The sequence below is a fragment of the Anomaloglossus baeobatrachus genome, chromosome 7, assembly GCF_048569485.1.
Source record: "Anomaloglossus baeobatrachus isolate aAnoBae1 chromosome 7, aAnoBae1.hap1, whole genome shotgun sequence".
NCBI classification, from domain to species: domain Eukaryota; kingdom Metazoa; phylum Chordata; class Amphibia; order Anura; family Aromobatidae; genus Anomaloglossus; species Anomaloglossus baeobatrachus.
The window spans coordinates 115,576,732-115,589,454 of NC_134359.1; the positions used below are offsets into that span (position 1 = coordinate 115,576,732).

Here is a 12,723-nt window from a genome sequence, read left to right on the forward strand (position 1 = left end):
GTTGGATGCATGTGATGGAGCATTGTCCTGCATGAAAATCATGTTTTTCTTGAACCATACCGACTTCTTCCTGTACCACTGCTTGAAGAAGTTGTCTTCCAGAAACTGGCAGTAGGTCTGGGAGTTGAGCTTCACTCCATCCCCAACCCTAAAAAGGTCCCACAAGTTCATCTTTGATGATACCAGCCCATACCAGTACCCCACCTCCACCTTGCTGGCGTCTGAGTCGGAGTGGAGCTCTCTGCCCTTTACTGATCCAGCCTCTGGCCCATCCATCTGGCCCATCAAGAGTCACTCATTTCATCAGTCCATAAAACCTTTGAAGAATCAGTCTTAAGATATTTCTTGGCCCAGTCTTTACGTTTTATCTTATGTTTCTTGTTCAAAGGTGGTTGTTTTTCACCCTTCCTTACCTTGGCCATGTCCCTGAGTATGGCACACCTTGTGCTTTTTCATACTCCAGTAACGTTGCACCTCTGAAATATGGCTAAACTGATGGCAAATGGTATCTTGGCAGCTTCACGCTTGATTTTCCTCAATACATGGGCAGTTAGTTTGCACCTTTTTTTCCTCAACACGCTTCTTGCGACCCTGTTGCCTATTTGACATGAAACGCTTGATTGTTCGGTGATCATGCTTCAAACGTTTGGCAATTTCAAGACTGCTGCATCCCTCTGCAAGACATCTCACAATTTTGGACTTTTCAGAGCCCGTCAATTTTCTCTTCTGACCCATTTTGCCAAAGGAAAGGAAGTTGCCTAATAATTAAGCACACCCCTCCTCATTACAGAGATGCACATCACCTGATTTACTTAATTGGTAGTTGGTTCTCAAGCCTATACAGCTTGAAGTAGGACAACATGTATAAAAAGTATCATGTGATCAAAATACTCATTTGCCTACTAATTCTGCACAGAGTGTATATATAGGTTACAGGTATGTGTGCTGCAATATGGTTCTGCTTTTAATTTATTTATCTAGGTGGCCAGATGGCACATGAAATACATAATATAGAGTAGGACCCCCCTATTGAGATTTGCGGTGAACTGGCAGGGATGGCTCAAAGAATTGATCAATTATTTGCTAAAAATCTCATTTTGTGTTATAGTATAGTTGGAATAAATCTGTGAATTTGCACTTTTTATATGATGCATGCCACTATCAGATCGTGCTGGCTCCCCTTTCACTGGTGTTGTATAGTGCTTTTATTATATAGCTTAGGTAGATCACCCTAGAAGACGTTTCACTTAAATTATTAGAAATGTGAAATCTATGCGATTTTCTAGGATATAATGTATATACCAGAATCTGAATAACTTGTTCGGGTTCCAACCCGTCCACAGGAACCCCGTTTACTTCTACCAGTTTATCGCCAGCATACAGCAGACCTGTGATGGAAGCCAGGAACGAGTTCAATGATACAATGTATAATATATACTTCACAATACACACTTTTTATTCCAGTTATGTACATAATAACGGATGTGCATCTTACCACTTCTATCTGCAAGGCCACCATGGATAACTCTGGCAACTATGATGTCACCAGTGATTTCATGACGTTTAATTGTAGCTCCCTTGGAAGAAATAATATAATGTAAGGGTCACTGATGAGACATTTATGAGTAAGGCTAGTCTATGTATATGACTTTGCATATGAAAAAACAATGAACTAAAGGAGTTTACCACTAAATATTACATGAGGCATTTTATGGGCACTAACCATAAGTAGTAGGTGAATTGACATTAATACACCTATAGAAAGGACCAATCACAACTAGTATTTGTTTTGGAATCAACAATAGACGTGTAAGATTGGTGGCCAAAAATCATCGCCACAACCACTTACAGAAGTCATATTACTGATCTACATGGTTGAGTTGATCCAGGGCAGTAACTGTCCGTCCGGAGTCATTAATGTCTGACGGTGGTTATACCGGACCAGCTTTATGATATTTTAGGTGAAGCTCATTCTGCCATTCAGACTTCATTTTTTCTGAATGCCATTACGGGGACAGAAGAGATCAAACTCTGCTCACGCTTGTCGCAGGGCAGGTGACACTCGGCTCACGCTCACCGCAGGGCAGGTGACACTCGGCTCACGCTCGCCGCAGGGCAGGTGACACTCGGCTCACGCTCACCGCAGGGCAGGTGATACTCGGCTCACGCTCGCCGCAGGGCAGGTGACACTCGGCTCACGCTCGCCGCAGGGCAGGTGACACTCGGCTCACGCTCGCCGCAGGGCAGGTGACACTCGGCTCACGCTCGCCGCAGGGCAGGTGATACTCGGCTCACGCTCGCCGCAGGGCAGGTGACACTCGGCTCACGCTCGTCGCAGGGCAGGTGACACTCGGCTCACGCTCGTCGCAGGGCAGGTGACACTCGGCTCACGCTCGTCGCAGGGCAGGTGACACTCGGCTCACGCTCGTCGCAGGGCAGGTGACACTCGGCTCACGCTCGCCGCAGAGTGTCATTAGCATATCGCATCCGACACTATACGTTAGTGTGAGTTGTTATTCTGTGTGTTGCGAGTATGCAATCTTGGATATGCTGTCCCAAGGTGAATCCAGGATATAAATGCTCATTCTGCTGCATCTCAAGGGCATGCTGCTGCTGATAGGACTAGTTAAAGGGGTTGTCTGTCAGGAAAATAGATGTGCTTTTTTTTTGCCTTCGATTGATCGAATATAATAAATGGAGGTATACCTCACCTTCCAGCGTCCCTGAGGATCCAGTACAGGCTGTTCTGGAGGTCACTGCTGGCTCTAATGGTGGGGTCTGCCCTGTTCAGAAATCTCAGCAGCACTACATTCAAAGTTTCTACAATGACATGCCTTTCTAGTTACCAGACTTGATGGACTCCCAGTTGAGGAAGACTCCAGTGCTGGATCCACAGAGGTGTGAGTATGCTTTGTCTTATTATTTTTAAATAATCCAAGACTAAAAAAAATAAATAAATGACTTCCTGTCAGACAACCCCTCTAATTTAAGGGTGCAATGTATCCAGCCAAAGGGTGTAGTAGTCAGGTGGTTAAAGCAAGAAGAGGTTGAGAGACCTGCTCAGGCTTGTTGCCGGATTGAGCCTGGCAGGATGAAGATAGATCTGTAGAATAATGGTGGCTCTGAAATAATAGGTGGCTGCGGACACCTCCCTATTAAATACCTCGAAGATACAGTAGTCATTTGAAGAAAAGCCCTGACCAAATGATATTATATAAAGCGACCCAAGACTGTGAAAGGAGTTGTGGTTGGTGAGGACAAGCTCTGGAAAGAACTCAGCCTGTAATTACGTTGAGGCATCGATTGTCAGCCTACCATGGTCTGAGACAGCACGGAGAGACGGTGGCCCACATCGGGAGACCTGAGAAACGTGAGAGAGTTTCCAAAAACCAACATACAGGCCCGGTCTGTGTTTTAAGCCGACTCAGTGAGAATGTATGGTAGCTCAGTCAGTGAACTGTTACTTTGAGGTTCAATCCTGCCAAAGACAACATCTTCATGGTGTTTATATGTTCTCCTCATGTTTGTGTGGGTTTCCTCACACAGTCCAAAGACATACTAATAGGGAATTTAGATTGTGAGCCCCAATGAGGACAGTGATGACAATGTGGGAAGCCCCAATATTCTTCCCTGACCCATATCCACTTCATACCTGAAGCAATATAAGTCAGATAACCCTATGTATTTTATCCTACTATGAATGGTGCTAGTCGCCGCCTTCTAGCCGTAATGTGCCAGAGCAGATTTGTCCTCAGAGTGGGTCTAGCCACCTCTTTGCTACGAATGAGAAGGTTGGACTGTCAAGTCTTTAAACAGATTATACACTAACACAATGAAGGAAATATATAAAACTAAAAGTAAAGGAAATTTAGGGCTGTTCCCCTTTACAACTACTTTCAAGCAACTATAGATGGTGCAGCTACCCATTGCATAGCTTGTAAAGGATTGAGGTACATGAAACTATAATGCCATACAACTATACCATGTGGTTTCCCATGGTTTCCTATTACAGAAAGAAACATAAGATAAATTACACCAACGTTCTGATGTTCACTCTCCTGTTGCAACTTTATTTCAGTTCTCTTTAGCTATTACCAAAACGATAGGTTACAGCCGTGTGGGATCATTTTGAAGTGGATCTCTCGCCAGATTACACACATCACTAAATAGATGTATTGGACCTGATGAGACTCTTGTACTTATGATGTAGAATATTCAAGTCAGACTGACCATATAATCCAATTTAAAGTTTATGATTTACAAAGCAAGTACTCCAGTCTCATCACATACATCTAAGAAATCTATTTGATGAAATATGCAGTTTGTATTATCAAATATGGCAACAGATCCACTTTACCCCATACTCAAAGCTACAGGAAAGTTTTAATATGAGCAAAATCATGACTGTTTGAATTTTTTAGGATCCGTTCATGGTTTCTATAAACTGCACAAACTAGGTATCAATTCTCTTGTTGTAAATGTACAACACTGCAACAATTACTTCCAGTGCATATAAAAACTTTGCAAAAAAAAAAAATATTCTCTCATACTAGGTCTTCAGCTCCTTGGTAGATTTATGGCCCCGAACCAAACTCTGTGAGGTCTAAGGCTATGTTCACATGCAGTGTTTTTGTAGTGTTTTTTTTCTGCAGCCAGAACGTGATCTCTTGGCAGGATAAACGTTGCATTCAAAAAGCGGGACTTGCTTCTTTTTTTGCGGCATTTTTTAGCTGTATTATTTGGTGTGGGGTGGAGTACATGGTTGATTTGTCTGCAGTACATGTTTAATAACATTAGTTTTATTCATCAAAAAGGCTGCGAAAACCTGTTTCCTGTTTTTTTATATAATTTTTTAACGTTCTCATTGCTTTTAAGTGGTGAAAAAAATGCTGCAAAAAGGCTGTAACAATTGACATGCTGAAGATTTTAAAACAAATAAATAAAAAGCAAACAACAAAACAAGTGTGTGTATGATATTTCTGAAATCTCATGTTTTTTTTACTACCGGTAGTACTGTGTAATGCAACTTCTTATTTGCATAAAAAAACGCTGTGTGTGAACATAAGTTAGTGCGACTGCAGCTTTACCATCTTATCTATCCACTACTCACTAATCTAAAGTTAGTAGGTTAGATCTGCATAGGAGCTGTAGACAAAATGTAGGCAATTTGCAACGTTGTTTATTTTTTACTTCAGATCTGTGGAAGCAATAAAAAAAATAGCTGCGAACATGCACAGGTTACTGTATAGCTAGTATATTTTCACAATATTAAGAGTCATCATTAGATGAATTTCAATGAATTATACAGTTGGGAAAATACCGTAAGTATTTGATACATTGCAGATTTTGCAACTTTTCCCACCTACAAAGAATGGAGAGGTCTCTAATTTTTATCGTAGGTAACTTCAACTGTGACAGACAGAATAAAAAAAAAAATGCAGAAAATTACATTCTATGATTTTAAAAAAATTCCTTTGCATTAATAAAATGAAGTACTTGATACAATAGAAAAACAGAACTTAATATTTGGTACAGAAACCTTTGTTTCCAATTACAGAGGTCAGACATTTCCTGTAGTGTTTTTTTTTATTTTGTAAAACAAATTTTATTTGATGAGTTGTCAACAAGGTCCATGAAATAGAGACGGAAGGCACTCACCACATATGCTCAGTAAAAGGACTCGTAGAAGCGTCGATTGTAAAGACGCGAAACGGCCGTCGTCCGACGGATTGTGTGTTCCTACCTCCCTCATGCCATTCCCCCTGACCTGATGGTCGAATAAACAACTTTTTTTACTGAGCATATTTGGTGAGTGCCTTCCGTCTCTATTTCATGGACTGTGTGGATTGTTGTCTATTGGACAGAGCACCATGGCCAAGACTATGGATTTACTGCCATATAATGCGATCATAAACCTGGATTAAGTGGATTGAGCGATAAGCTCGCTGAATAGTGCTGGTGGTTCCTTCTTTCTCTTGGATGGAGTTGTCAACAAGTAATTACAGAAATAAAAGCATACTCAGACATTTAACAATTCTCATCCTTTTTGACATTTTTCTGTCACAACATTATCTATATTTGAGTTTTTCAAATTGTGCAACAAAAACCCTAAATTAACCTTGTAACATCAAAACATAGGGTGGTTCAATATTTTTACTGTAGTTCTTGAGCAAGTTTGCACACACTGCAGCAAGGATTTTGGGCCACTCTTCCATACAGATCTTCTCTAGATCTTTTTCAGGTTTCAGGGCTGGCACTGGCCAACATTCAGTTTCACCTCCCTCCTGAGATTTTCTATTGTGATCAGGTCTGGAGACTGGCTAGGCCATTTCAGGACCTCGAAAAGCTTCTTATGGAACCACTACTTGGTTTCCCTGGCTGTGTGTTGTAGGTCATTGTCATGCTGGAAGACCCAGCCCTGACCCATCTTCAATGCTCTTACTGAAGGAAGGAGGTTGTTGGCCAAAATCTCATGATACATTAACCTATCCATCCTCCCTTCAATATGATGCAGTGGTCCTCTCCCCTTTGCAGAAAACAACCCCCAAAGTATGCACAGTTGAGACAGTGTTCTTGGGGTTGTACTTATCCTTCTTCCTCCAAACACTGCGAGTGGAGATGATACCAAAAAGTTCTATTTTGGTCTCATCTGACTTCCATACTTTTTCTGGATCATCCAGATGGTCATTGGCGAACCTCAAATGGCCCTGGACATGTGCTGGCGTGAGCAGCGGGACCTTTTATGCCCTACAGGATTTTAATCCATAACAGTGCAGTGTGTTGCTAACAGTAATCTTTGAGACTGTCGTCCCAGTTCTCTTCAGGTAATTGACCAGGTCATCCCGGGCAGTTCTCAGAATCATCCTTACCTCACAAGGCGAGATCGTGCATAGAGCCACAGACAGAGTAAGATTGACAGTCATCTTGTGTTTCTTCCATTTTCTAATACTTGCTCCAACAGTTGTTGCCTTCTCACCAAGCTGCTTGCCTATTTTCCTGTAGCCCATATCAGCTTTATGCAGATCTACAATTTTGTCCCTGGTGTCCTTCGATAGTTCTTTGGTCATGGCCATGGTAGAGAAGTTGGATTGTGACTGATTGAGTGTGTGGACAGGTGTCTTTTACAAAAGGTATCAAGTTTAAACAGGTGCAATTAATACAGGTAATGAGTTCAGAGTAGGAGGTCCTTAAAGAAAAAATAACAGGTCTGTGAGAGCCAGAATTCTTGCTGGTTGGTAGGTGATCAAATACTTATTTCATGCAATAAAATGCAAATTCATTATTTAAAAATCATATAATGTAATTTTCTGGATTTTGGGGGAGATTTGGGCTGTTCCAACTTAAGTGTACCTACATTAAAAATTACAGACCTCTCCATTCTTTGTAGGTGGGAAAGCTTGCAAAATCAGCGGTGTATCAAATACTTATTTTCCCTACTGTATCTCATGTTTTTCTGGATATCAACATGAATTTTGTTAAAACATCTAAATGTAACCAATCAGGTCATTTTATCAGCTTTCTTGTCTTCATGCATTAATAGATGAACTGACAATACTTCCAAACATGCCCATTTATTTTTATTTTTTTTTGCCTTATACAGCAAAATATTTTTAAAATCACTTCTGAAGAATCAATTGGACATTCACGCTTCCTGAGTCATTGTGTCAGATGTCCACCTCACACCCCCTGCCTTTAATGACATCTCCTCTGCCATTGTAGTCACCATCCAGTTGCTACAAATATGTTGTTATACAGAGATAGTATCTATTATCAAGGTGTCAGGACCCACCTTTATCAAAAATACATTTTATTTTTTTACTCCATTTGGAAAACCAGAAAGGGCTATGTTTGGAAAGATTCCCAAGTCATTTACTACAGCACACTAGCACTAGGGTGGTACAATGATCTGATATGTTCACTGGATACATATGAATTTTTTTTTTAGATTTTTTTAAAATTCATTATCTACAAGTAATATAAAGTCTATATAAAAAGCACACACCTATTAAAATGCTGAGTTTTTGTCATGTAAAAAAATTATATCAAGCAGAATATATTACAGAACTTTTTCTACCTTTAGTGTCACTCAATCTGTACAATTCAATTGAGAAACAAACTGAAATCATTTTGAGGGTTAAAATAAAAACAAAACTAAAATGATGTAGTTGCATAGGTGTGAACAACCTCTTCTAATTGGGGATATGTGTTCAGAATTATTCAATCACATTTACACTCATGGTAAATATTAGTCAGTACACACCTGCCGTCCTTTACAGTGATTTTAATTAGCTGTTCTACTAAGATTTTCTTTGTTGCATTTTACAGCAAAAAGACATGGTCTGTAAACAGCTTACACCACAGCAAAGGGATCTCATTATTGAAAGCTATCAGTCGAGAGAAGAGTACAAAAATCTCTAAGGTATTAGATATATTAAAGGAGTTGTCCGACATTAGCTTACCAAAAAATGTTGAGTTTATCTGTGCTGTATTGTCATATAAAACACCCCTACATGGTTATTTTTTGTTTTCGAACTTTTGTTCCTCTTGAATTATCCCTTTATTCTCTGCAGTTCTTTGTTTACATTTTGCTCCAGCAAATTGACCACTTCCTGTGCAAAACCTCAGTCACAGCTGGCACCGCCCGGCCTCAGTGTCCAGCCCCACCCCAGTGTCCAGCCTCGCCCCCTGCCCGTCCCCTGCACACACACTCCTTGTCAGTATTCTGCACCAGCATCCGGCCTGTTATCACTCTAGCAATGGAAATAACAGCCCCACATCGGGCTCTGCGCCACACACACACACACACGCGCGCACACACACACACAACACACGCACGCACACATCAGGCTCTGCGCCACACACACACATCGGGCTCTGCACCCCACACCACATCAGACTCTGCAACCCTACACACACACACACACACACACACACACACACACACACACACAAACACACACACACAAACACACACGGCGCTCTGTACCGACCCCCCCTCACCATCGTTCTGTACCGACCCCTACCCCCATAGGGAACACATGTAGGCTACATTCACATGACCGTTCCGTTTTTGGGGTCCGCAAAAAAAACGGTCCATTTTTTCACGGATACATCCGTGTGTCATCCGTGTGCCTTCCGTTTTTTTTTGCGGACCGCAAAAAACGGAAGCAGCAAGAAAGATAAATAGATGGGTAGATATAGAGAAGAATAGATAGATATAGAGACAGAGAGATAGAGGGATGAATGAATGAATAGAGGGATAGATAGATAGATAAATAGATAGATAAGATAGATAGAATCATAGATAGGTAGGTAGGTAGATAGATAGATAGATATAGATGAGAAAGACATATAATGTCCTACCCCCCTTCATATTTTAAGCTGGCACCCTTTAGTGACTTTCATGTGGCACTAAAGGGTGCTTAGCCTTGTATTTATCCAAAAAATAAATAAATAATTAAAAAAAAAAAAAACGACGTGGGGTCCCCCATACTTTTGCAGCCTGCAAACCACAGCTGGCAGCTTCACCTTGCTGGTAATCCAAAACAGAGGGCACCCCACGCTGTTATTTTAAATTAAATTAATAGTTTAAAACAAAAAACATGGGGTCCCCCCCAAATTGGATCACCAGCCAAGGTAAAGAGGACAGCTGTGGTCTGGTATTCTCAGACTAGGGAGGTCCACTGTTATTGGACACTCCCCAGCCTAAAAATAGCAGGCCACAGCTGCCCCAGAAGTGGCGCATCCATTTGATGTGCCAATCCTGGTGCTTCGCCCCAACTCATCCCGTGCCCTGGTGTGGTGGCAAACGGGGTAATATATGGGGTTGATGCCAGATGTGTAATGTCACCTGGCATCAAGCCATGGGGTTAGTGATGTCACGCGTCTATCAGATACCCGATATCACAATCCCAGTTAGTAAAAAAAAAATGTAGGCAACAAAAAAAAAGTTTTATTTGAAAAACCACTCCCGAGAACATTCCCTCTTTCACCAATTTATTGAAAAGAAAAACAAATCCAGGTCCGGCGTAATCAAATAAGGGGGTCCCATGACAATCCATACCATAGTCAATGTCCCAGTCAATGAAGAACAGAATGTTCCCCATTGGCTGGGAGAGTAATGCAGTGACCTGAGCTAACATCAATAGCCCAGGTCATTGCAGGGGATGCCGAGCGCTGCCATCAGGATGTTAGATGAAATCATTACCTGTGGTGACGATCTTCGCTTCACTCCTGTCAGCGCTGTCACTGACTTTTATGCTCGCCGCATTCTCAGCAGTGCTAGTGATGCTAGTGACGTGAGAACGCGGCGGGCATAAAAGGCAGTGACAGCGCTGACAGGAGTGAAGTGAAGTGAAGATAGTCACCGCAGGTAATGATCTCATCTAACCTCCTGGCAGCAGTGCTCGGCATCCCCGTGGCTGCCTGCGCTACAGGGTGAGAAGCTGCTGAGCCTGCAATGAAGGCAGCCGTGGGCCTGGAGCGGGACACAGACTGCACGAGCACTCCTGCTATCCTGAACAAGGGGCCTGGTGCTGGCGGTGACACCGTGGGCGGGGAGAGTACGGGGTGCGGGGGAATGTGTGGGAGTGTGCAGGGAAGGGGGCGGGGACTCACGCACTGTAGCCGCCCAGCAGGGCGGCAACATGCTGTTCCAGATTTGCATGTCAACATGGTCCTGCCCATGTTGACATGAAATGACCGAAAGCAGCAAAATCGCAGCAGAAGCGGTCACATGACCGCTCTGAGCCGGGAGAGAGGGGCTGACAGCAGGGCAGGTAAGTGGTCACTATCTACTTACCTGCCCCAATGTAGCCCAATAGGGTAATAATGAAAAAAAGTCAAAATAAGCCGGATAACCCCTTTAAGGAACGCTGTGAAGGTGGTCATCAAGAAATTGATTCAAATTGACAACAGTGATATTACATAGAACTGGATGACACTTAAAAGTTGATGAAAAGACATGAAGAAAATTGGTCTGGGAAGCTGCCAAGAAGCCTAAAGCAACATTCAAGAAGCTACAGGAATTTCTGGAAAGTGGTGTGTACTACACATAACGACAATCTCCCATATTCTTCAAATATGTGGACTGTGGGGTATGGTGGCAAGACAGAAAACTTTTTTAAAAAAACAAAAACATCCAAAAGCGGCTATGTTTCACCAAAACCTTCATCCAATCTGTTAAAAAAATGTGGAAAAATGTATTTTGGTGTGATGAGACAGAGGTTGAACTTTTTAGTAAAAATTCCAAAAAGGTATGTTTGGTGCAAAGCCAACCCAGCATATCAGCAAAAAAAGCACCATACCCAAAGTGAAGCATGGTGGAGGCAGCATTATGCTTTGGGGTCATTTTTTGGCAGCTGGAACTGGGGTTCTAGTCAAGGTGGAGGAAATTATTAACAGTTTCAAATATCAATCAAGTTTGTAATAAAATCTTCAGGCCTCTGATAAAAAAGTAAAGATAAAGAGGAATTTCATTTTTCAACATGACAACGACTCTAAGCATATCTCCAAATCAACAAAAGAATATACACTGGAGATCAAAATTAGAGTACAACACACAATTTCCTAAATGTTGAGGACATTGTGTAGTGCTATGTTATTATATCCTAACATGAGTAAACTAGCAGTATTTTAACCTTATTTCATAAAATTTACACATAAAAATGTAAATGAGATAAATGAAAGAGAACACTGGTCAAAATTAGAGAACACTTTCAGATACCTTCAAGTTATTTGTGTTAATCTGGCACCTGACATCCTAACTTTCCAGTTTGCACTGACTGTGCAAAAATCATGTGCCATTCCAAAGTGACTGAAACCCTCCGGTAGCAGGTTTTCCAGATGAAGGTCAAAGGGGTGACCCTATCAGCCATAGCAAAAGAAATTGGTCATTCCAAGTCTGTGATTTTGAGAATATTGCATCTTTACAACATCACAAACTCTTTCAAGTCCCCCAAGAAGGCTAGTCGTCCTTGAAAGACAAATGCAAGAGAGGAGAAGATAATGTAGAGACTCTCCATGAGGAATCGTTTCAACACTGCAGCTGGACATGCTCAGCAGTTTAGCACTGAATAGGGTAAGGATTTGTCTCGTCATACAGTGCCACGATGTTTGAGAACATTTGGACTGGAAGCACACTCTGCATTAAACAAACCGCTCACCTTTGGTGAGGAGCATGTTCTGTGGACAGAGGAGAAATGGTCCACAGTTCATTTTAGTGATGAAAGAAAGTTTAATTTGTTTGGGTCTGATGAAAAACATTATGTTCATCGACAAACTGAGAAAAGACTGAATCCAAAGTGTGTTAAGAGGCCAGTGAGAGGTGGTGGAGGAAGTGTCATGGTTTGGGGAATGTTTTCTGCAGCAGGAGTTGAACCTCTCATACAGCTACATGGCAGAGTGAATGCAAGTGTGTATGAGAATGCTCTTCAACAACATGTGGTTCCTTACTTACATTCATGACTCAATCAGCCAGCAATTTTCATGCAGGACAATGCCCCCTTCCACACAGCAAAACGGGTAATGCAGTGCCTTGAAACAGAAAACATTGAAACAATGAAATGTCCAGCCCAGAGTCCTGATCTAAACTCAACAGAAAACCTCTGCAAAATCCTTGGTGACAAAGTTATGGCAAAGAAGACCCCAACAGTCAAAGAACTGTGGAAGGGACTGGAAGAAGAGTGGACCAAAATCCCACCAGAGCAGTGTGAGAGACTAGTG

At 41.9% G+C, this 12,723-nt stretch overlaps 1 protein-coding gene across 1 annotated transcript in view; it reads right to left on the minus strand.

Moving 5' to 3' along the window:
- MPP4 (MAGUK p55 scaffold protein 4) overlaps positions 1–12,723 on the minus strand; it is a 77,762-nt gene that overhangs the window by 45,455 nt on the left and 19,584 nt on the right. The window contains exons 6-8 of the mRNA XM_075318974.1: positions 3,983–4,003; positions 1,496–1,577; positions 1,303–1,388 (exon numbers count right to left, since the gene is read on the minus strand). Coding sequence (XP_075175089.1) covers positions 1,303–1,388; positions 1,496–1,577; positions 3,983–4,003 — 189 coding nt within the window. The remainder of the gene's footprint in view (positions 1–1,302; positions 1,389–1,495; positions 1,578–3,982; positions 4,004–12,723) is intronic.